This window comes from Zymoseptoria tritici, chromosome 4 (genome assembly GCF_000219625.1).
Source record: "Zymoseptoria tritici IPO323 chromosome 4, whole genome shotgun sequence".
Taxonomy (NCBI): domain Eukaryota; kingdom Fungi; phylum Ascomycota; class Dothideomycetes; order Mycosphaerellales; family Mycosphaerellaceae; genus Zymoseptoria; species Zymoseptoria tritici.
The window spans coordinates 1,280,031-1,302,932 of NC_018215.1; the positions used below are offsets into that span (position 1 = coordinate 1,280,031).

At 54.2% G+C, this 22,902-nt stretch overlaps 7 protein-coding genes across 7 annotated transcripts; 3 read left to right on the forward strand and 4 right to left on the reverse strand.

Moving 5' to 3' along the window:
• Positions 1–2,669: 2,669 nt before the first annotated feature.
• On the reverse strand, positions 2,670–4,700 carry MYCGRDRAFT_71056 (uncharacterized protein; the record flags this gene model as incomplete). Its single annotated transcript, XM_003853391.1, has 2 exons — positions 2,670–4,217; positions 4,362–4,700. 2 exons carry the CDS (start codon positions 4,692–4,694, stop codon positions 2,670–2,672), a joined length of 1,881 nt encoding a protein of 626 aa, XP_003853439.1.
• Positions 4,701–11,323: 6,623 nt separating this feature from the next.
• Positions 11,324–12,878, reverse strand: MYCGRDRAFT_99904 (uncharacterized protein; the record flags this gene model as incomplete). The annotated part of the gene is made up of 4 exons (XM_003853390.1): positions 11,324–11,938; positions 11,996–12,401; positions 12,453–12,607; positions 12,717–12,878. The coding sequence occupies 4 exons, from the start codon at positions 12,732–12,734 to the stop codon at positions 11,324–11,326; spliced, it is 1,194 nt and encodes a 397-aa protein (XP_003853438.1).
• A 1,339-nt stretch (positions 12,879–14,217) lies between these two features.
• MYCGRDRAFT_40712 (uncharacterized protein) lies at positions 14,218–14,691 on the forward strand (the record flags this gene model as incomplete). The annotated part of the gene is made up of 1 exon (XM_003852921.1): positions 14,218–14,691. A coding segment is annotated over one exon (474 nt), but the record flags the coding sequence as incomplete, so codon positions are not given.
• A 693-nt stretch (positions 14,692–15,384) lies between these two features.
• Positions 15,385–17,270, forward strand: MYCGRDRAFT_71062 (uncharacterized protein; the record flags this gene model as incomplete). Its single annotated transcript, XM_003852922.1, has 1 exon — positions 15,385–17,270. The coding sequence occupies one exon, from the start codon at positions 15,463–15,465 to the stop codon at positions 17,179–17,181; it is 1,719 nt and encodes a 572-aa protein (XP_003852970.1).
• Positions 17,271–17,565: 295 nt separating this feature from the next.
• MYCGRDRAFT_41407 (uncharacterized protein) lies at positions 17,566–18,485 on the forward strand (the record flags this gene model as incomplete). Its single annotated transcript, XM_003852923.1, has 3 exons — positions 17,566–17,736; positions 17,789–17,878; positions 17,934–18,485. The coding sequence occupies 3 exons, from the start codon at positions 17,566–17,568 to the stop codon at positions 18,483–18,485; spliced, it is 813 nt and encodes a 270-aa protein (XP_003852971.1).
• Positions 18,486–18,732: 247 nt separating this feature from the next.
• On the reverse strand, positions 18,733–20,764 carry MYCGRDRAFT_109095 (uncharacterized protein; the record flags this gene model as incomplete). The annotated part of the gene is made up of 1 exon (XM_003853389.1): positions 18,733–20,764. The coding sequence occupies one exon, from the start codon at positions 20,719–20,721 to the stop codon at positions 18,733–18,735; it is 1,989 nt and encodes a 662-aa protein (XP_003853437.1).
• Positions 20,765–21,206: 442 nt separating this feature from the next.
• On the reverse strand, positions 21,207–22,851 carry MYCGRDRAFT_71065 (uncharacterized protein; the record flags this gene model as incomplete). The annotated part of the gene is made up of 2 exons (XM_003853388.1): positions 21,207–21,812; positions 21,873–22,851. 2 exons carry the CDS (start codon positions 22,824–22,826, stop codon positions 21,207–21,209), a joined length of 1,560 nt encoding a protein of 519 aa, XP_003853436.1.
• Between the last annotated feature and the right edge of the window lie 51 nt (positions 22,852–22,902).

Here is a 22,902-nt window from a genome sequence, read left to right on the forward strand (position 1 = left end):
ATCGCCCAAGGCTTGAGCAGTCTGGCCATTCGGAATCTTGTAACCCGCCTTCGACTTCGCCTCTAGGTCTTTCACGATGACGGTCGAGATCCCTTGCGCGACGCCCTGTCGATTCTTTGGCAATTGGTCGATGCTGACGAGTGCCATTGCAGTGTCTGGCACGGCTTTCGCTGGAGACACAGAAGACTTGCGGCGTTTGTCCTGTCTGCTAGTGCGAGACGGCTTCGCGTCGGCCGCTGCCAGGTCCGTCGTCGCAGCGGGCTCTTCCACAGGCTCCTCGCGCTTGCGCTTGTTGCTCGACTCCTGGCGGCCATTGGACGCGACTTGAGGGACAGGGACAGGTTCTGCGACCTCAGGCTTCTTCTCCTCCTCCTGCTCTTCTTGTGGTGCTGCTTCCTGGACAGGTGGGATATCCTTTTTGAGCCATGCTGGTTTGCCGTCTTCACCTGCTCTTCCCTTGCTCTTGCGGCTCTTGCTCATTTTCTTCTCGTTCAAGTATATCTTGTTGCGCGTCTCCCATATCTTCTCTCCTCGCGCAATCGCGTCAATCGTCTCTTGGTGCTCCTCGGGCCGGCACTCCTCACAGAAGTAATGCTCAGGTATGTCGTCTTGATCGTCCGGAATGCCCATGCAGATATTGTGCTGCCACACGGAGCAGGCGTCGCATCCAATGAACGCGCGCTTATCCTTTGGGTTTGTGTTGCCGCAGATGCAGCGAATCTCATCATCCTCATCTTCTTCTTCTTCGGCTGGGTCGGGTTCGGCAGACTTCTTAGTCGACTTGGTCTTCGAGCCCTTTGTGGGCTTCGGCTGAGGCGCAGGCGAGGACGAGGCGTTCTTATGCTGCCCCTTCGTGGCCCGACCAGATCTCCGAGGCTCATCTGTTGGAATGTTAGCAAGGTGTGCTTGCGGCGCGTGGGTGATGTGGTGCGGCTTCAACGCGTCTGCGCGATTGCCGTCCACATTGAAGGGAGCATGCTTACCTGACATGTTGGCGGTAGAGGTCGTGGCGCGGAATATGGCAGCAGAGTACACAACGAGTTCAAGCGCTCTCTTAGTACTTCACGCAGGATCTAGATATACGCAGCTCCACTCAGGCGCAGCGCAGGTCTGCTGATGGCAGGGAGAAGCTGCAATACAAGCTTGCGGTATAAGAAGAACACCAAGCTGATATGGACGAAGTGATATGTCTGTGTAAAGAAGAGACGACTGCTTCGAGTGTCTAAAGCTCCTTTGCGCCGGGCAGTGGCGGTCAAGCAGCACTCGTCAGTCGCTAAAGCTGCTGGTCGTTCCGAAATGAGCGATGAGCAACGAAGAAATGCGCAGTCCACAGAGACGCGCAATACTCGCTGTCGCTCTTCGTCCACCGAGAGACAACAAAAACAAAGCTGCCGCGCCGGTCACGCGAGAGGTTTGACGCCTGCGGTTATGTGTTTTTCGAAATCGCCGAGCTCTTGCGACTCGGGTCGTTGCGATATCAGGTCGGGAGGACGTGGCGATGTGGTTGGTGAGGGAGGTTGGTTGTGAGGTTGTGGTCGTGAGGATGCTCGTGAGTCGTCGCGGCATTTGTCTTCCATGCTCTGTGCTCAAGTTCTCCGCTCGGACGACACGATGAGTAATCTCGTCAGCACGTGGACGGCCAAAAGTCCCGTCGCTCACTTCGTGACAGAACGCTTCGTAAGGTACCTGTCTGTAAGCTAGGTAGGTAGCTTCACTTCCCGAAATCGACATCTGCACCAGACCAACATCATGGGGGACGTACGGTCAATGCTTCGACAGCAGCGTGAAGCGCGACGAATCACACATCCCCACGCATCCTACACCACGGACGGGAAGCTGTTGTGCAATCTTTGTGAACAGTTGATCAAAAGTGAAGCGACATGGTCGGGACATCTCCACAGCACCGGACATACGCTTTGGCAGAGCAGGGCGCAGGACGCTGCTGTAACGAAAGCTACGAATGGAGGCAACAAGAAGCGCAAGGCACAGGACAGTCCGGGATTAGACGAACGGAAGAAAGCGAAGTCTGTGACCTTCTCTGCTGGAGTTGAAGAAGAAGAAGAAGATGGCGAGGACAGCATTGCCGGACCTCTTCAAGCACCTGCAGAGTCAATATCCGGTTTGCCATCGAATGGACGAATAGAACAGGCGAACACCGAGGAGCAGGAGGATCCAGCAGAGATGGCAGCGTTCGAGCGCGAACTGGCAGAAATGGAAGCTAGTATGGCCGCGGAGAAAGCTGCAAAGGAAGCTGAACATACCATATCTGCTCCGCCAATGACTGCGGAAGAAGTCGCAGCACAAGCGAGAGAGGAGCAGAGTACACAGCGAGGAAAACGGGATGCGGAGCTGGAGGCCGAAAAGGAAGATGCTGTTAGGATGTTGGAGGATGAGTTTGATGAGATGGAAGGGCTGGAGGCAAGAGCTCGGACATTGCGCGAACGACGCGAAGCGCTGAGACGAGGGAGGGATGCTGCTACGGAACCTACGCCTGATGCATCGGATAGCACAAGTCTACCTATAGCGACAAGCGTTGCCGACGACGATCCAGGTGAAATTGACGATGATGAAGAAGATGACGAGGACGACGTCTGGAACTTCGGTGGAAATTGAGAGGAAAATGACTTGTGAGCATATCATTGCTGCTAGATGGTCGGTCGATACCAAGTCTACCAAATGCGCTTCGAAGCCATCACATACCGATCCACATGATCGAGCTTCATCTCATTGCTCGCGGCTCGGGCCTGTGCCTCGCTCTCCTTCTTTCTCAACTTTTCCAAACCCTCCGGATCGTCTTCGTAAATCCATCTCCGCTTATCCTCATTCACCTCCACTGTTCCCCAGCCACCGACTCGCCGGCCATGGGTGTCAACGCTTTCTCGCTCGCGCTCCTTCATGCCGTTATACCTACCTCGCGCATACGACAGTAGCGCCATACCAAGGACCAACTTGAGCGCAAGCATGATAAGGTAGACCGCAAGGAAGACGATCACCATTGTAGCCAGCGCAATGAAGTCGTCGATGTTCCAAGATGCGATCGATGATGGACCGCCACTGTTTCCTGCGCCAAAGGACGATCGCCCGAGTGCTCTGCGGAAGACCTGGTCGATATGTTGCAGCGCAGCAGTGGTCACTGGTGTCGAAGCAGGAGGCTCGGCGATGGACGTGCCGGCCGACGGGATAGGGACAGGCATATGCGTGGCAAGAAACATGTGATATGTCTGCATGCAAGCTCGGATGAAGAGGCAGCTCAGTGGCAGCACCGGCAGGCCAAGTCGCTTGGTCAAGTTCTGGTCTGAAAATGCATGAGAGTAGTAGTCCTTGGCAAGTACGTCCAGAAATCGGCCGTAGATGTTGGGCTTGATGTTGTTGAACTTGTTGATATAGGCATGCTTGCACCAGTCGACCAGCGCCTCGCTTCCCAGTACAATGAGGAATGGTCCGAGGACTTCACCAGTCCACTTGGGGAAGATTGTGAAGGCCTTTGGGATGACGAAGCCTGATACGAGAGGTATTCCAGTTCCATTGCTCGAAAAGGCATCCATAGGACTGCCGCCGCCGCCGAGGGCGCTTGTAATGCTGATGCTAAGACCACCAACTTCGACGATATTTCGCAGCGCGATTATGAGCAGCATCAGCCAAAGTTGAAAACGTTCGACAACGTCCGCGCAGGTAATTTGGAAAAGATTCTCCTTTTCGAACTTCTTGAACACGGTGCCTTTGATCTCGACGAACTGGTTGCTCATCAGCAAGGTCAGGAGCGCATTTGAGTACGAGTTGACCGCAACGTTCAATGTCACAACCTGGTAGAAGAAGGCCGTAGCGTGGACCACGTTGTATATCAGTGCCACCAGAAACATTCCGAGGGGACGCAAGACCTTGCTACGTCCGTCTGTGTCGCGCTCGAGAGTCTCCTTTGAGAACAGGCACTCCAGGATGTCTTGCCCAATTGCTGAAAGCAGTCGATCGAACACCTCAATGACATTGTAAATGACATACAGTTTGATGGCGGCCTGTCCTCTGATAGAGTGATACATACGACTGGCATCGAACCACATCAGGATCACGCAGCTGCAGATGATGAGCAGACCCTGCAAGAGATCCGCCTTATGATTTGGTAGTAGTCCAGAAGGACTCGACTGGCTGCGTCGGTGTCGGAAGCCGGATCTTTGCTTTTTGGTCGTGGGTGATGGTGGCACTACTGATACATGCCCAGGCTTGCCAGAGGATCCGGCATGGGTATCTGCTGTAGGTCGCCTGTGCTTTTCTCCCTCCGCAACGATGGGGTCTGATAGACGCCGGCTGTTTGAACCGGATGTAATTCGCTGGCGTTGCCATATGCGGCCCAGTCCACCGTACACGAAGCTCGCCAGGTCACGCACCTCCTGTGCCATAGCCATGCCCGCCCACCGCGCGAAAATCACAACCGCCTTGAGAAACCGCAGAGGTAGGATGGTGAACGTATAAAGCCACGCGTCGAGACATGCGATCGTGCCAAAGCACAACACCTGTTCAAGACTCGGTGGGAGCAGCAGAAAGTTGAGCAGACGCTCAAACTTGATTCTGGAAGACTCGTATGTGTAGTCGGCATTGCGCGAGCGATGAATGTAAAGCGCAGAAGGTCGATCAGAAGACAACTCAAGATGTAAATACGTGGGGAGTGATAGAGGAGGGATCGGAAGCATCGATGGCATGGGCGATGGGTGACTAGGGGAAGACTTGAAAGGGCCACTCGGTCTTCTGGTCTTGTCGTCGTCGATTCTCAGAGGCGGGAGCTGGTGTTTACCCTTGCTAGACTTCAAGGAAGATCGCGTCTGTTGTTCCACTGGGTTTGAGTTGGATCGAGCCGACGCACGCGGTCGTATGATTGTGGAAGGAGTCGCCGCCAGACTGGGCTCGCTCTCCAAGAAGGGTGATGGCGGATGTGATCGATCGGGCTCGAATGGAGCATCCAACGTAAGAGACCCGGCATTGTCGTCTGGGTCCAAGATTGCGTCATCGAGTCCTCTTAATCCATCCAGGGGCCTAAGAGGTAGCGATTCCGGTGAAGTAGTCAACTCGTGAATCTGCGTGCCGGACAGCTTGAGCGCCCTCGTTTCGCTGCTTCGTCTTCTGTCTCGTTCACGCTCGTTTCCATTGTCTTGTTTCGCTTTACTCGTCACCTGCTGGCGATTGAGGTCTGGTTTATCGCGGTCCGCAGACAGAAGCGGGAAGGTCTGTGAGCCATTGCCATGCTCGCTGATCGGCGACAGAGCGGGAGTAATTAGTTGTCCATTCTGTTCGTTGACGTCTTTCTTCTCAAGAGCTCTCTCAATGGAAGGACTGGGAGAAGGGCTCATCATTCATGACCAGCAGCGCGCACATGCTTTTGCGTTGATGTCGAATATGAGGCGAGGTCTGGTTGAAGATGTGTACAGGTCGACCCAATTGATCAAGGGAACCATGGCTCGAATAGAGTTCTGGCGTCGCGTACTCCCGTCCTTCCCCTGTCGCGTGTCGAGATCAAGGAAGGAAGGACTTCGGCGACGAAAGTCGCAATTGACTGCAACATGGATATCTAGCAGAACGAGAACGCTTCAAGCGCACCGCTGTTCTACTGAGAAAGCTCGAGAAACTTCTGTCGAAGCAGTACAATGGATAAGAAGCCCAGCAGGACGACAAGCGACGATGCGAAGAGACAAGCCGCGACTTCATCCCGCTTGAGCTCTACGGCAACGAAACCCACGGCCAGCAGTGCGCTGTCGTCTCGCACAAATGGTACGACCATAACGAAGCCTCCGACACGGCCGCTATCTTCCTCTGTTCGCAAGCCGACCACTACGAAATCGACCGAAGATGTCACGAAAGAGGAGAACCGACCGGTGCGTACACCGACGACTGCCACCCTGAGCTCTCGAACGACACGGCCAGATTCGAGCGCAGAGAAGAAAAAGAAGACAACGTTGGGAAGTAGTGCGACCACGTCCGCTCCGCCCAAGCGACCTTCGACACTCTCGTCACGAGCCAGTGCCACGAGTTCGACCCGCTCCTCGACACCTACAAAAGCTCGCACGGCAATGAGTACAGCATCAGCCACTAAGATGGTACCATCAAAGACTGCTGCGCCTGCGTCGAAGTCCAGCAGCGAAGTCCCACCTAAAAGTCCTTCCGTCCGCAGCGCAGCGAGTACCACCCGCCCTGTCTCAAGGGACACAATTCCCGAAGAGGCGGAGACAACAGCCAGCGTGCCCACACTCGATCCGCCATTTTCTCCTGCGACGCCCCGCAAGCTGGAGATCAGATCAAAGCCGGCGACTCCTACCTTGAGGACAAAGGCTTCTTCCGATGCAGAGAACGAGATCAGGAAGCAGGCCAATTTCAAACATGCTCGAGCGCAATCTGAGCAGACTGTACGGCCATCGACGGCCCCAAGCAAGGAATCTAAAGAGCAAGAGCAGAGCATGCGGGAGATGGAAGTCATGCAAAGCTTTCTGCGCGAGAGCATGGCCCGGGATACGTTGGCGGAAGAGGTTGAGGACTTGAAATCAGAGATCAAGAAGCTCGAACGTCAGAACAAGCAGCTCAAAGAAGCGGCTCAATCGTCTTCCCCTGGGAAGGCTGCCCAAGGCGCGAAAGTGGATGAGGAGGCCATCTCGGATCGCTTGCGCCAGGCGCACGAATCCCTCGTAGCATCTTTGAAGGCAGAGCACGAGCAGAGTGTGACGTCCTTGAAGTTTTCACATTCAGGCGAGATATCGCGGTTGGAGACAGAGCTTGAGAGTTTCCGCAATCGATCCTCCCGGCTAGAGGGGGTTGAAACGAAGATCGAGGCTGTAGAGGAGGCGCTGAAAGATACCAAGAACAGGGCAACCATGAATGAGGAAGAGCTTCAACAAGAGCTCGAAGAAGAGAAAGCTCACCGCGATCAGCTCGCCACTGTCGTCAAAGATCTGCGGGAAGAAATCGACCGATGTCAGGTCAAGCTTGATGAGGATGCCAAGGCGCAAGTCAAAGAAAAGGAGGAAGCCGATAAGACGCAGCAACAAATTCTAGAGGAGTTCGAAGCAGAGCGCCAGCGCAGTGACGAGGTTCTTGCACAAACGAAGAAGACAGTGGAGCAGCTTCAGAATGATTTGGTCGCAGCAGAAGAGCGCAACAAGGCCAATACGGCGATTTCAGAAGATCTTGCAAACACAAAAAAGACAGTGGAGCAACTCCAGAAGGATTTAGCTGAGGCAGAGGAGCGCCATAGAGCCAATGCCGCCACGTCGGAAGATCTTGCAGCCACGCTCCGTGCGGACGCTGAACGAATGCGCAAAGAGTTGCATTCTGAGAAAGAGCGCAGTGTCACTCACTCGGAAACGCAGGCTAAACAGGCAGAAGAGACCGACGTTGTGGTCAGCAAACTTCGTGAGGAACTCCGAGACCTCACTCAGCTGCGCGAAGCCGAACGTGCTGCGCACACGGAGTCGGATGCCAAAATGCAGCAGGTAATCAAGGATCTTCGCGATGAGGTCAGTGAATCTTACATGGCCAGAGATGGTGAGCAGAGCAACATCGACAACGTCACAGAGGAGATGCAAAAGACCATAGACAGTCTTCAATCACAAATCCAGAAGCTCCAACAGGATGGCACTGATGGACAAGCTGTTATTCAAGATCTTCAGACTCAGCTCCGAGACTTTCAGCAAGCCAAGGAGGACGCGGCAAAGCAGCATAAAGAGGCGCACACTGGTTTCGAGACAACCATTGAAGAACTTCAGGACAGCGCCCGGCGTCTCGAGGAGACACACGCCGCTGCGTTGGCAGAGAAGGACAAGAATTCGCAATCGACCAGCGCAGTTGTCGAAGATTTGCAGACAAAGGTGTCCACTTTGCAGCAAAAAGTGGAGGACGAGAGGACGTCGAAGGATGAGAGCACGAGTAGGCTTGAAGGCATCATAGAGTCGCTGAAATTGGAAGCCCAAGCTAGAAAAGATATTTCGGAGCAGCAGGCACAAGCCAAGGAAATCGAGAACCGTGAGTTGAGCAAGGTGGTACAAGAGCTTCAAGACAAGATTCGAAAAGCAGGAGAAGATGCCGAAACGGATACTAGCAATGCCAGCAAGATCACAGAAAGCTTGCAGAACGAGATGCAGGCTCTTCAGCACAAGTTGCAGGATGAGCAGGACTCCTGTGAGCGGGTCCTGCGGGAGAAGGACACCCTGCAAGAGAGTTACGAGAAGCTCAAAAAAGAAAAGGTCGAATTGGAAGCAGTTCATGAAACCATCACGAAACAGCATGACGACCTGAACAGCACTCATGGGACCCTTGTGGCCCAAGCGCAAGAGCTGCAATCTGGTCAGGCTGAGCACAAGCAACTAATCACTGCACAAGAGTCTCGCATTGAGGAAATGCAAACTTCGCTGGACGACGCGGGAAAGGCGAAAGTGGCCGCTGAGGAGGCGAGGTCAGAGGCTCGAAAGGAAACGGAAGGTCTTCACAGTGTTCTCGAAACGTTCACCAAAGATTCCGAGGAGAAGTTATTGCGCCACAGCGAAGCAATCGACAAGCTGAGGCAGGAGATGCAAGAGAGCCATGAAGCAGAAATTCTTACCCTCAAGAATGCCCACGCGGCAGAAGTCGCAGCTCTCAAAGAGAAGATTTTCACCAACGACGCTTCCTCCGTCGAGGACCTGCAGAAGAAACTCGAACATGCTCTGGAAGGAAAGCAAGATGCCGAGCGGAAGCTGGGTGAGATCACCATGCAGCACAATCGCGAGCTCGAGGAAGAAGAACAGAAGCACGAAGACATGTATAAAGATCTTCAAGTGAGCTATACGCAGCTCAAAGCGAACCAGCAAAAGGGGATCAGCGAGGAATCCGCCAAGGTCGAATCTGCAGTCCGACTGGAATTGCAGAACACAATTGCAGAGCTCAAGACCGAGCACGAGAAGGCCGTCGCTGCTCTCCACGATGAGCACGCTCGCTCCACAAATGAGCTTCTGGAACAGCACGCCTCTCAGGTCAAAGAGCTCGAAGGATCAGTCGCAGCACGCGCAAGGGCTGTGATCCTCGAAAACGAGCAAGCGCACGTAGCGGAGATCGCCTCACTTAAGTTGAAGAATGTCAAGGCCCAAGAGGATGCGATCGCGGCCTTGAAGGTTGAACACTCCAAAACGCTCGAGGAGACGACTCACACGTTAAGTGGGGAGTATGCCAGGACGCTCGAGGAGACGATCGATGCACTGAACAGCGAGCATTCCAGGACGCTAGAAGAGGCGATCGATGCGTTGAAAAGCGAACATGCTAGGACGCTCGAAGAGAAGATCAACGCATTGAACGGCGAGCATGCTACGACGCTGGAACAGAAGATCAAGGCATTGAACGACGAGCATGCCAGGACGCTCGAAGAGACGACGTCCAGAATGGAAATTGAGAACGGAAAAGCTCTGGAAGAAGCTATAGCAGCTGAGAAAGCTCGAGCACTATCCCAGACGCAGCCTTTGCTAGCAACCCAGCAAGTGGACGAAGAATCTCCAGTACATCCAGAGGCCGTCACAGAAGACAGCCCATCGATCTTCTCGCATCCAAAGAACGACGGGCCCTCCACGAAGAAAGGCCTCTCTCACATATTTGTCTCTCAAACCGCGGATAGTGACAATGCTATCGAGGACCCTTTCCGAACACCTTCAAATTTCGACTCGGACGTAGACGACAGTCACTCCCCAACTCAAGCTCATCGTAGAGGCGGTCCGCGCGCTGGTTCGGACGATAACAAGCTCCAGCAGGACAACGACAATCTGGCCGTCGCCCTCAAGGCCGCGCAAGATGAACTTGCCTCACTCAAATACTTTGGGGTCACACCATCCCAGATTGCGGGCGTGTCCGATGTCCCAGCGTCCCCACGCCCGCAATCAGAGACAACAGGTGATTGGTCAACATCAGATCACGACGGCTCAAGTACATCTGTCGAAGACGCTGGCGTTTCCGCAAGTCAAATGACTCTGGAGGGTACCCTCGAAAGCATCCGCATGCAAACGGAACAACTTCTCGAAATCAACGACGACTTCATGGCCGAGCAACAGAGGTGGAGCAGCCGACTTGCGATGCGCAGTCAGACGAATGTACAAAGGAGCTCGCCGCTTAGGGCTGTCTCATAGCGTGTTGACAGCGACTGTCCCATGCCTCCTGGAGGCTTGTTTACGGGGGCATTGGATATGACTGCATGGCTAGAAACGTAATGGGTAGGGAGGTGGCAAAGGTGGCTGTCGTATGAACAGCACCGCGCACGAGCGGGGTGTACAATCAGTATAGGATGATAATGTTACGAAAGAGATGGACGTGCGGAGAGAAGAAGTAGGCCTTTGACTGAACCTTATTTCATCGTTGAGATACCCATAGAAACGCATTCTTCTACACATTGCTTCCTGAATCTGCAAGACTCCATCATCGCTGCGAAGGTAACGTAATGTCGCGGCTGGAGTGCGTTTGCGTGCCTCATCAAAGCGTTTTGACAGCCGCCCACCGCCCGCCTATCGTTCGCGAAAAACTTGCCCTCGGATTTGGTCCCGGCCTGACTTTACATCACAGACTATCAACATGTTGTCAGCATTCTGTCGCGGTCACACGCCTCGCAAGGCCGCAACCCGGGCTACTGACACAGGGAATGATGCAGCATTGACAATCGTCGCCACACCAGCATGGCAACTTGACGGGAGGCCTTGCAATAGCTCCTTTCGTTACTGATGGACCGGAAGAGCCGGAGGTCGCGGAAGTGGTGGATGGAGGCATGCTGGGCGGAGGTCGGTTGGATGTGGCGTTGGCTTTTCCTTCGCGGAGGGGCTTTCTTAGGCGTTCGAGGGTCCGAATCCGAGCTCAAGCTATTGTGTGTGTGCGAATGGGATCGAGGTCTGGTAGCTGGATTTGTCGTGCGAGGTTCGATATGTCGTGTCGGTGAATGAGAAGAAGAAGTCACTTGTCGGTTGGGTGGCTGAGGTTGGAAACGTCAGCAGCAAGCTAGTGCCAACTTGCACGTGCCTCGTCTCGTGCACTGCCTCACATATTACTTGGACGTTGTCGTTGGATCTGGCAGTAGCTACGTCGGGATGAATGGTGGCAAATCGATGAGCAGAACTCGTTGTGACATGTAGAGCTTTTCAGAGAAGTAGAACATGCGTTTCGTGCACCTGTTTTTGCCGCACAAAAATGACGACAGGGCATCTAGCTACAGCTTTGTTGGTATGCTAATAATGCTTGACGTGAACAACACCTGGTGAATGCGTCTATATCCTTCAATCCATCTTGAGCTAGAGCGCTTCATTCAACGAATGTACTCTTCTCAATGGAAAGGAATGCGCATCTATCAGACTTCCTTCCATGTCATGCCAGGTCTTTCGTTAAAAGGTGTCTGAACCTGATTGGAGTCACCGAACGGATCATCGTCATCTTCATCCTCCTCAACCGGAGCCTTCGATCGACTCGGAGAAGACACTTGCGGCGGCGGAGGCATAGGAATCGATGGCGGAGCCGGCCGAGGTGGCTTTGGAGGAGCTGCCTCATTCAACGAGAGGCCGGCCAGCTGATGTTGCGTCTCCGAGGTCACGCCCTTGCTCGAACTTGATCCCTGGTCAGGCGCAGCCTCCCATGCATCACTATCGCTGTCGTCGCTGATACTTCGGTCCATGATGTGGTAGGCAGTAAGAGCGTCCACTAACTCATCATTAGCGTTGACCAGACTACCGATCCATTCGTCCGATTCCACGTGTGCGATGAAGTAGAGGATCTTTCGCCGCAAAGATTTACACGCATCGACTCTGCGGATAATCTCAGAATTCTCGGATACTCGTTCTGTCTCGCGATTGATGAGTTGCAGTCCGTTCATAAGGTTTGTGGTTGCGATGGAAGTTTTGGCAATGGCATTGGTCATATTGTCCTTTTCTTTCGAGAGGTTAAAAGGTTTGCCGGTCGCATGACTGCTCTTTTTCTCCTTGAAGAGCTTGTGCGAGAAACCAGATGAGGATGGGGTAAGGGTTACCGGTCTCGAGGCAGGACCAGGAGCCTGCGCCTTCGAATTTGATCTCGATCGATTCTTCGGCTCGGCGAAGGGAGATTCGTTGTCGGCATCCGGATCGGCGGTTGAGGTGTCCCGAAGAACCTTTTCACGTGCAGCTGCCGGCCTCTTTGTTTTTGGGAACTCTTTGTACAGATTGGCGATGCGTTCCAGTCCAGCAGTCTTCTGGTAGTTATTGGCCCACTGGACGAACAAGACCTTGCACTTCTGGCGGACTACCGGATCGACCATGTCATCCCGAGCCATCAAGCGTAGTCGCTCGAGCAGAGGCTCATCGGCGAAAGTCTTCTGGAAGCGTCCTCCAGCGTTTTGGATTAGACCATCGAGGACCACGAGAGCTCGAATTTGACGATGCGCACTGCCGTATTTTCTGCTTCCGGTCAATACCGAATGTCGACTGCATCATCGCAGGACGGCTTACAGCTTCTTGCGAAGCGCCCTGGCTGCTTCTGTCGGACCTGAGGCCTGAATCCGGACGACTTCGACGAGCTCGAAGATGCCAGTCCAGTCATCCTCTTCGTATTGCTCGCTGGTCAGACGATCGATTTGTACAGTCACAGCCGTGTATGGCTTCTTCTGCAGTCGACCATTAGTCACAGTCATGACGATGAACAAATGCTATGACTCGGTAAAGAACAGTTTCATAATCGCTTCTTCGAGCGCCATAGACACAAGATACACTTACTGACGAGCTGTTGAACATGGCTGTCAAGAGGTCGAGCTATGGCCGTGACCAGCAACGATCCCCGATGTCGGTCTGATGGGTAGCGAGCTATTGTAGTAGACTCGACTGGGCGTTTCTCCGGATATCTCTTTGTAATCGGGGGCAGATATGACCGGTGGTAACGATATCGACAATTCGGTGCACAGAAGTTGCAGTGTTTTGTATGTAGCAAAGAAGAGGTCGAAGTCCAAGCTGCATGGTGGCTGAGGTGTGCACGAGGCTGGCTCCTACTGCGAGCTTGCTCCGAGCCGAAGATCTGCCGCTCGCAGCATTCACTCTTTTGACCTTGTTCGCTCACCTCAACGACATCGACCACTTTATCATCGAACATCCATCGAATTCATCTTGAACATGACTTACACATCAACAGCAGTGACTTGAGACATTCAATCGAGTACTGATCTCCCCAGTCGAGCATTGGGCCACCGTCTATCGTCTTTCCGTCATGGCTGGATTCACAGCCATAAATAATGGTCTCAGACCAGGACCTGCAGCAATACCGCCCAAGAATGCTCTAGTCAACAGTGAATCGGCTGAGAGCGAAAATACTCCGACTACAATCGCCTCTCAGTATCTCGGACGTACAAATAACGAAGTAGCAGTACCGGCGAAACCTCCTGCCAGGAAGACAAGGTCGCAAGGCAAGAAGCGGTCTTCCAACGAACGCGACTCTCGAACTCCGAAGCGTCAACGTACAAGCAGTGTCAAAGATTGTCTGGCTGTCACGAAGGCTGGTGCTGCGCCAAAGAGTGATCGGCCAGCACCTCTCAAGCCGAATCAAAAGAAGAAGCGAACCTCCAGCAAGCCTACCCCGAGCTCAACTAAAGTAAGTACCATCACAGCCGAGTCAGAAGCGACTGCCGCGAAGCCCATATCTATCTACGCCCCATCAACTTCAATGGACGCACTCGATTCAACATCGATAGCCACGTCCTACGGTTTTGTCAAGGCCAACGGAGGTTCGGGCATTCTCTATCAAGGACCCTCATCGACCGCCTCGTTCTCAAGCGGCGTGGAGAATGCAATGCCGCTGTGGGATACACATGGGACAAGCCGTCGACGTGAAGCTCCGTCGAGTTCCGCGCAACGTGGGTCACCGTCCTTCGATCACGCCAGCGACACGTCACAATTCCAGCCGGCTCATCTCATCGGCCACGACGAAGCTATTGTTCAGCCTGGAGAGTTCTACGTGAGCGACGAAGAGTTCGGCGATATTGAGTCTGCGGCACTCGAAGAACTCGCGGACGCTATCGAAGAGACCACCATCGTCACGCCTGCAACTCCTAACAAGCGAGAACGAAAGCTCAATATGCGAGATGTCGAAGAAAATGATGACTACGGCGGTGCTCTCATGTCTTTCACTGATCGACAAATACTGGGTAGGTGAGGGAGATGGCCATCGTGCGGCTCACATACTAACACAGAAGCAGACAATCTCAAGAAAGTTGCCGAGACTACAGTCAAACCCATTGTCCGAGAACCTTTTCCAAATGCTATTCTGGATCGATCACCTGTCCACGGTGCGTCGAAAAGTGTCGTTCTTCGCACGTGTTTCCGCGTTGGTGAAGCGATATCAGCCGGTTGTCAAAGCGTTCGCACTGGCAATAACACAATCATTGAGCTGTACGCTCGCGTGACATCCTCGTGGCGTGAACCAGCGCCAGGGCGCAAGCAACATTTCGTCTTCAAGGATCTGTACCACGACAGGCAACCTCATCTCGAAGGAACATTTGAGCTTTGGGGACAAGCGCCGCTGTGGGACCTTGACAGCAAACCCTTACTTTTGGCGGACACACAAGGTACGATGTGCCGAGTGATCGCCAGGATGAGACGTGACGGACAGAAGTGGCGCCTGGAAGTGTTGAGCATATGGGAAGCGAGCTGGGAAGACATCGATTTCGTCGCGGGTATTTATGCCGGGAGTGTTCAGAAGTGATCGAGCCTGCTTTCCATGCAGAAAATGTTCGGAGGAGATTGGGGGCGTCAGTGTGTGCAAGTATTTCAGGAGGGTATTCCAGTCTCGTATTCATACCGCTCAAGCAAAGTGTCGGAGGCATCTCTAGCCGACGGTTGGTGGGGCACTCTCGTCACGCTGTCTTACCTCACGTTGGCGCGCTCCGCGTGACGTTCTGATTGGTGTTGAGGATGAGATGATTCCTCGTGCGATTCAATGCTGAGAGCAGAGTCTCGTTCGTACATGTTCAGACATTGAAAACTCCCACTTCTCAACTCTTACACTGCTACCACACAGCATATGGCCATGTCGTTCTGACCGTGTCTTTGTTCGACCTCCACTATCAAGCCTTGGCGTAATACAGCTAGCTACCTCTCAAGGAGAGAAGCGATCCGCCTGGCCTGTCTGTCCGGAGGGCAAATGTTACAATCGTTGTTGTAAATCATGGCAGGCCTCGTAGAGCCCATTGCACGACCATCTTCGACGCCAGGGAAGGCACATCGCAGCTTTTCCGACCCGCCTTCAAATGGCCCCAACGGGCCTCTCGCGCCATCGCCTACCTTTCGAGAACGACTCGGCAGTCGAGACGACCATGCCATTCCCACGACACCGCGACCCATTCGACGACCCGATCTCCTCTCGCGGGGATTGACCCTCCAACTCCCTCCGCCACGTGTGACCGAAGCCGTTCCTGCCAACACGCCGTTCGCCGTTCCGCTTTCACCAAAGCAAGTCGACTCGCACACGACGTTCATGCAGACACCGAGTCTGTCGCACTCGCCCGCCACCAGCCTACCGAGACACTCACGTGGACTGGACTTTTCAAGAGCGAGCACCAACCTGCACCACTCCACGATCCCCGTGCAAAGCAGTCCGGGATCTTCTCCGATCATCACTCAGAAGGCAGTGCCAATACCGGGGCGGAGGCTGTCGGTGAACAGCATGGCTCTCGACTCGCCGGTTCTCAATGGACACAGCGCGCCGTGGTCTGCATTCAACCCCGACAGAGGACAAATGAGCAGTTCGATGGGCAGCGTGAATATGCTGGGTTCTGGAAGTGACGAGAGCAGCGACAGTGACGAAGATGCTAGCATGGGCGGAGACGACAACGAAGATCCGATGTTCACCACGCCACAAGTTCACAAGCTGCAGAATCCTCATGCAGCAGCCACGCCATTCAATCCTCAAGCAACACCTACGGCTGCCGCGAGCACGGTTTGGGGCAGCGGAGCTCATTTCTCACCTGCACAGACTTCTCTCATGAAGACGATGAGACGATCAAGCAGGGTACACAAGACTGGACGAAGAAGCAGGAAGAGCTCAAGCAGTGCTAGCGGTAGCGGATACAGTTCTGTGGCTTCTCCACGGAATGTTTCTCCCCCGCCCATGCGGAGCATCGAGTCAGCTGCTAACGGCGGCTACTTCTCGTGGACGAATGCGGCGCGGAGTAGACGGGAGAGCTTGGCTATGGGTACGGATGGACTTCACTTGTCTAGCGGGAATGACAGCGGAGACGAGGCAGCACCGACAGCGCCATCGACTCCAGGCGTGATCAGGCGAGTGGTCACCAGGCGGCAAAATCTTCTACCAAAGACGAAAGGCTTCGCACGCATCCGCGCTGCACTGGCCGAGGAAGCTGCTCCCGTTGACAGCGAAGTGAGACGAGAGGCCGAGACGATCCGACAGGTGCGAGAGAGGGATAGCAGCGTCGGTCCTTTTGATTTGGAGCCTCCACAAAGTATGACTGCCCAATCTTCTCCAAATCTTTTGCCTGCGGTCCCCGAATCTGCCCAAGAAGACTTCGGATTGGAGCTCGACGGCGACGCAGGACCGAAAGCAGTTCCTCCGGGAACCAATTTCGCCGCACATGCGAGTCGTAATAGTGGAGGACTGGACTACTGGAACCGGTTCGATCCGTCCATGCGCACGCCGCCTCCGAATGGTACCCCAGGATTCCTGCGACAAAGCAGCAGCATCATGTCGGATGGCACAATGGACTCGCCGATGGGTGACTTCACACAGTGGCGGCGCCCGCGAGCTCGGTCATCTGCTTCAGACGCATCCGAAGCCTTTGTGCCATCTGCAGCCACACCCATGCCTGCGGGTGTGAACGACGACATGCACTTGAAGAAGTTCAAGCGCCGTCGCGAAGACGACTTTGATATCGCAACGATCAAGCGACGCGCAGTATCTCCGGGAATGAGCGCGCAGAACAGTCCAATACTCACCAACTCGCCCTCGCAACGAGATTCGACTGGGTGGGGCATGCCTCCAGAACGAAAGGATAGGACGGGCACACCTTCGATGAGCGACGGTCCAATGCCTAGCTCACAGCCTCACCAGCAGACGCGGCCGGGAAGCTCGTTGAGTATGCCTTCGGGGAGTGGGAGTCTGGTCAGTCAGGGGAAGAAGCTGGGGTTGCAGCCCATGGCTGATACGAATGATGGCTTGATGAAAATGAGCATTGAATGAGCTCAGGACAGACGGGACGGCATTGTATTTAGCGAAGGCGCTCAGGTGTTCTACAGTCATACTCGAATATCAGAAGTGAAGAATTGAAACTATTTGTCGCCGTTATTGTCCTGACCTGGTTGCGATGTTGTACGAAAATGAGTTATCGTCCTGCGCCACGGTCCCGCCGACTGTTGCGGGGTCACCGAAGCGACTTCAAGCTGAACCACACCACCATAGTCCAACCGCTTCACTTGACAACAACAGCACAATGGGATCCAAAGAGGCGACTATCGCCTCATTCATCGAAGCGGCGCCGCCAGGAGAGGTTGGCACAAATACACTGCTTTCGCGCGGAACACAACACTGACAGGACCTAGCTCATCAACGTAGTCAATGGTATTCATGCCCAAGCACCTACGAATCGGCCGAAGCAATAAATGCTTACACCGTCAATCAGACATCAAGACATTAGCGAGCAACCAACCGAACCTCCTCAACTCCCTCGAACCGGCGTTCAAGAGATACAATGAAGAGCAGTACACAACGGTCAAGCTACCGGGAAGCAGCGAAGCAGTAAGAGACGCGCACAAGATGGGCTGAAGACAACATGGCTGACAATGGTCAGACGATCATAAGCCAGTACAACTCATTAGGCGACGGCCGATACTTCGACACAGCCAGCCAGACCTCATTCGCCGTCGACCATGCCACGCAGGTACGGCCACTCATCCACCACCATCCCGTCCTTCACCCAGCTCACCAAATCACAGCAAGCCTCGGACACACAACAACACCCTCTCGAATCCCAACACGCCGATCTCATCCGCTCCCTCCTGAAATCCTTCTCCACCGCCTCCGCCGAACACTTTCCCTCCTCCTCCATCGGCGTCTACCCCATCTCCTCCGACTCCGCGATCGCCCTCGCCCTCGTAGCCAACAAATACTCCCCGAAAAACATGTGGAACGGCCGCTGGCGCAGTACATACACCTTCACCCCATCATCCAGCACGCTCAGCGGGACCGTCAAAGCAGACGTGCACTACTACGAAGACGGCAACGTGCGCATGTCGACGAGCAAGAAGTTGGAATTGAGCGTTGGGTCGTCGGGTGGGAGTGCGGAGGGCGTGGTGAGGGAGATTGCGAAAGCGGAGAACAAATTCCAGGAGGAGCTGAATCGGGCTTTTGGGACATTGGCTGAGGGGAGTTTCAAGAGCTTGAGGAGGCAGTTGCCGGTCACGAGGCAGAAGATTGAGTGGGAGAAGTTGGGGAGTTATAGGGTAGGTGTTGAGGTGTTGATTGTATTTGGGGTTTGCGTATACTGACTTTTCTCTTGCAGGTTGGACAGGACATTGGTGGTGGTCGCTCGAAATGATTGGAGTTGCAAACAGTCGAACGGGCCCAGTCAAAGAAGTCACAGCAACTGAAAGTCGCAGACGGTGCATGATGCTTGATGCAGGATCGTTGCATGTTCTAGGAATGCTACGGAGATATGACCAGCTGTCGATAGAGGATGATCTATCGCAAAGGCATCCAAGACTTTCCACCATCGAGACAATACCCACCCTCTTCTCACGACTTGATCCTCGCAGCCCGAAATCTGCTGACCTTCTTCATCTTCCCGTCCCTCTCTTCCATCAACTCGCCCTCCGCATCGTCCTCGTCGGGCGTACCCTTAAATCCACCTTGCTGACGAATGATATCGTTGCGACGGCGGTAGTACTCAGCAGCGAGTTCGCGCCGCTGCATGACTTCATCCGGCTCGTCTTCTGACGGCGCTGCGACTCGCCGGCTAGGCGTCGGGCGCTCCATGAGTTTTTCCGCCATGATCATGCCCGCGGGACCGGTGGGAAGTTCCTCGTAATCTGTTTCAACCTCGCGGGCTTTCTTGAACCGAGATGTCTTGGCCGGAGTTGGCGCTGAGGGCAGTGTTGGTTGACGGGTAGTGGAACGCTCAGCGACAGCACCGACGATAGGCGCGGCGTTCTCTGCGCCAGCTTGGGTCTTCTGCGCCTTGAGCGCGGGTGACTCGGGCTGCGCGACGTCCAGATCATCGGCGAAGCTAACGCGCTTCTTGCTGCCGCTTGATTTCTTCTCGCTGTCGGAGCTGAGGTCGGATGTTGAATTTCTCTTCTCGCGAATCACAAGTCGTCGAATATCCTCAGGGTTGATTTCAGGATCCAGAGCATTGACATCCTCCGGCGCGGGTGCGGGCCCAAGATTGCCGATGAGTCTGCTCTCAAGCTCTTTCATCTGCTTGTGGTAATCGTCGTCGATGACACGCTTCTTGGTTCGGCCGAATTCGTCCTCATCCTCGTCGTCAGAGTCAGAGTGTCCGCTTGTGTATGGTGTGTCCTCGTCCTGGTATTCCGAAGATGCGTGGTCTGACGTCGACACCATGTCCTCCTCGTCCAGCTCGTAGTCATCGGGCTCGAGCTCCATCTCCGCTACCACATGGCCGACTTCGTTGAGATGGTAGTCCAGCATTTCGCGACGTAGTCTGGCGTCTTCCTCCGATTCGTTTTCGGGAATCACGATTTCCGTTGATTCCAATTTTCCCTCCTCATCGAGCAAAGCGACTTTCTCACCGGGCTTGAAGTACTGTCGCAAGGCCTTTTGCATGTCGGCTTTGAGATCATCGTCAGGCGCGACAGTCTTGGCAGGCTCAGCGGGGATCTCCTCAATTTGCGGTGAAAAGGAGACAGATCTCGAATCTGGTGGCGGCGCAGACGGCATGACGGCGACCTTCTCCGCGAACGACACGCTTTTCCTGCCATCTTCTGACTCTTGACGGATAAGAGCTGGCGCAGGCTTCGTGTCTGCGGTGAACGAAACACTCTTCTTACGGATGGATGGTCCATCAGAGCCGGCCTCGTCGACGTAAGCGTGTTTGGCTTCGCCGTTCGGCATTTCTCGCGAAGTAGCATTCACAATGGCGGATGGAAGATTTGTTGCGCCGGTCTTCGTGGCTTTGTCGTTGTCTTCATCGTCCTCGGGCTCGCTCTCTACTGCTGATGAGAGATGGTTGAGTTCGCTATCTGACAGTCCGGCTTTTCGTAGAGCATCGACCAGCTTCGTCGTGGCGGCTTCGGGTTGCGACAAGGAGCTGGAGACGACATTTCCATCTTCGTCCAATTCCTCGTGGATTTCCGTCAGTGGCAAACCAGACTTCGCGCTGTCTCGATTCGCAGCAGAATATGCCGCGAAATCCAACTCCTCCAGTTTGGCTTCCGCATTAAAGAATTGACGTTGCACAGTTTCGATGTTCTTCTGCACGTATTCCTGACGCCGTGACACCATGCCGACGATCTGTGGACAAGTGCGAGGTGAATCGGTGTTCAGTCCAGCTAAATCGCGAATCTCCTTTTCGTTGACAAGTTCGCCGCTGTAGGATTTGCTGATGCTGATGAGGTCCAGTTCTTCGGGCTTCGCTTCCTGGATTTCTTCTTTGAAGCCCTCATACTCGGCCTCCCATGTTTGCCAGACCTTCAAGCTTTTACGCAGGTTTTGAAGTGTTTGTTCGAGAGCCTGACGTTGCTGTTCAAGCCTGAGGAGATCCATGATGAATGAGGGCGTTTGTGGTGTCGATGGTGGTTGTGGTCAAGGATGCGAGTGATTCATGACGACGAAGTGTCGTGCACGCAGGAAGAACACAGGCGGGAAGGTTCAAAAGGTCGTCCGGCGAACCGGACCCACAAATTAAAGCCCCAAAGCTTCTTCGGCCGAGCACAAATTGTCACGTGAAAGTGACAGTCAAGTCACACGAGTGGACAGGATGAGCAATCGAACATGTGTTCGGACGTGTTCATTCTATACTGTAGCTGTCGTTTGCTTGGGCCGCTATGCTCCCTGTCTAGACTGACCACGTGTATCTTCTTGCCCAAATGCAACTAAGAAAATGAAGCCTGCCATGACTTTTACCGCTCATTGGAAGTCAACCAGGTCGCTTGCATAACAAATATCCCGCTAGCAAAAGCACAGCACTGCTGCCAACGCATGCTCCACCCATGCCATGATGCTACACTGACCACAGCGCGAACCAGCCACTACTGCAGGAGATGGTCCCTGAAGTGCTTTTGGAAGTTGCCTCTCCGGTTATTCCCCCATTGGTAGTCGGCTTCGGCTTTGCGCTGCTGCTTCTGTAGACGTTTCTCAAGCGCCTTGACCTCACGCTTCTTTGCTTCGCTGACACCAATCATACCCATACCGCCGTCGGCCCGGCTGACAACCTGGCGGCCACGTCCGTTGCGCTCCGTCTCTTCTTCCGCATCCTCATCGTCAGAGTGATGACGGCCCTGCTCGATCATGCGCTGTTGTTGGCGCTCTTCGGCGGATGGGTAGTTGCGGAGATTCTGTCGGTAGTATTGCTTCAGACTGCGGTGACCAGCAGTACGTCCCGACGGAAGATGCAGCTCGTAGTCGTCGTGGTATGCTGCACGAGATCCTTGATGCGCATGGGAATGGAAGCCGTCGCTGTTCTTGTGCGGTCGTGGGTCGGCGTGCGAATGATGTCTGTGAAGTCCGAGTTGCGCGTACTTGTGGTCCTTGTCAATCGGCACGGAGGTGATCTCGTCTGTGGGTACAGAGGAGAGGGAACTCGCATCACTCTCCCAGCCTTCGTCGTCTCCATCCATCTCCACATCTTCTCCATTCTCGTTTTGCACAGTCGTCTTGGCTGCTCTCTTTGCCCCAAGACTCACTCCTCCGGGTACATCCTCGTCCTCCTCACTCTCATCATCGGAATACGTTGAGCTGAAGTCGTAGAACTCACCAATGTCCATCTGCTCGTCTTCGGTAGCATATGCAATCATGCAATGTCCTCGATCGCGCATATGAGTTTGTACGCCAGTGTCCGTGTGCATCTGCTTGTGGCAGTACAAGCACTGGTGTAGGACGATGACGGTTTCGCTGAGGTAATTGATGAGGCCGGCCAGGTCGACGAGGTATTCCTGCTCGGGAATGAAGCATCCGTGCTGTCGCGACATGTGGTTGACGTTGAGATCCATGGTTGGCGAAAGGTAGTTGCAGAACAAACATTGCTTGACGTCGGCTTTGTGCTCGTAGTCGTCGTCATCCTCTGCGGCGTCTCCGTTTGCAACACCTTGATTGCTCTGCGACGCGGTTGAGGGAGCTGAATTCTGTGGCCGTGCCGCTGGTGCAAGAGTCTCTTCGATCTTGGTCTGCTTGACAGCCTCCACGACCTCGTCGAAATCCTCCTCCGCCGCGGGATCCGTCTCGGTCACTGTGCTTGCAGTCTCCATTGTCTCGCCCAACGTGAACGTAGAGTCTGCCATACTCTCAGTCTCGGCTCCATCCATACCGCGATATCTTGCCACAAAGAGCTTGTGCTTCTGGCTCCCCAAATGGTTGACGTATGCGCCTTCACTGTAGTATGTCTTGTCGCATGGCTCACATCTCTTTTCGAAGCTCGCTCGGGCAGCAGTCGCAGCAGCAGAGGCCTTGTTCGCAAGAACCTTCTCGGCGAATACCTCCGAAGTGAGCGGTGGGAGAGAGGCGACACGACGCTTCAGGTTGTATCGGTGCCAGTCACTCTGCATATGCGTTCGTTGCAGGTCTCCGGACTTGAACGCGACCTGGCAGGTGTTGCAGGTGAAGGGATGGGCTGATCCCTGCTGTCCAGCAGATGTCTGTACAAGAGTCGCCATGTTGGAATACGTCGAAATGTTGTGATGCAGAGGTAGTTGTTGGTCATCTTCACGAAGGCGTACGGACAGAGAAATT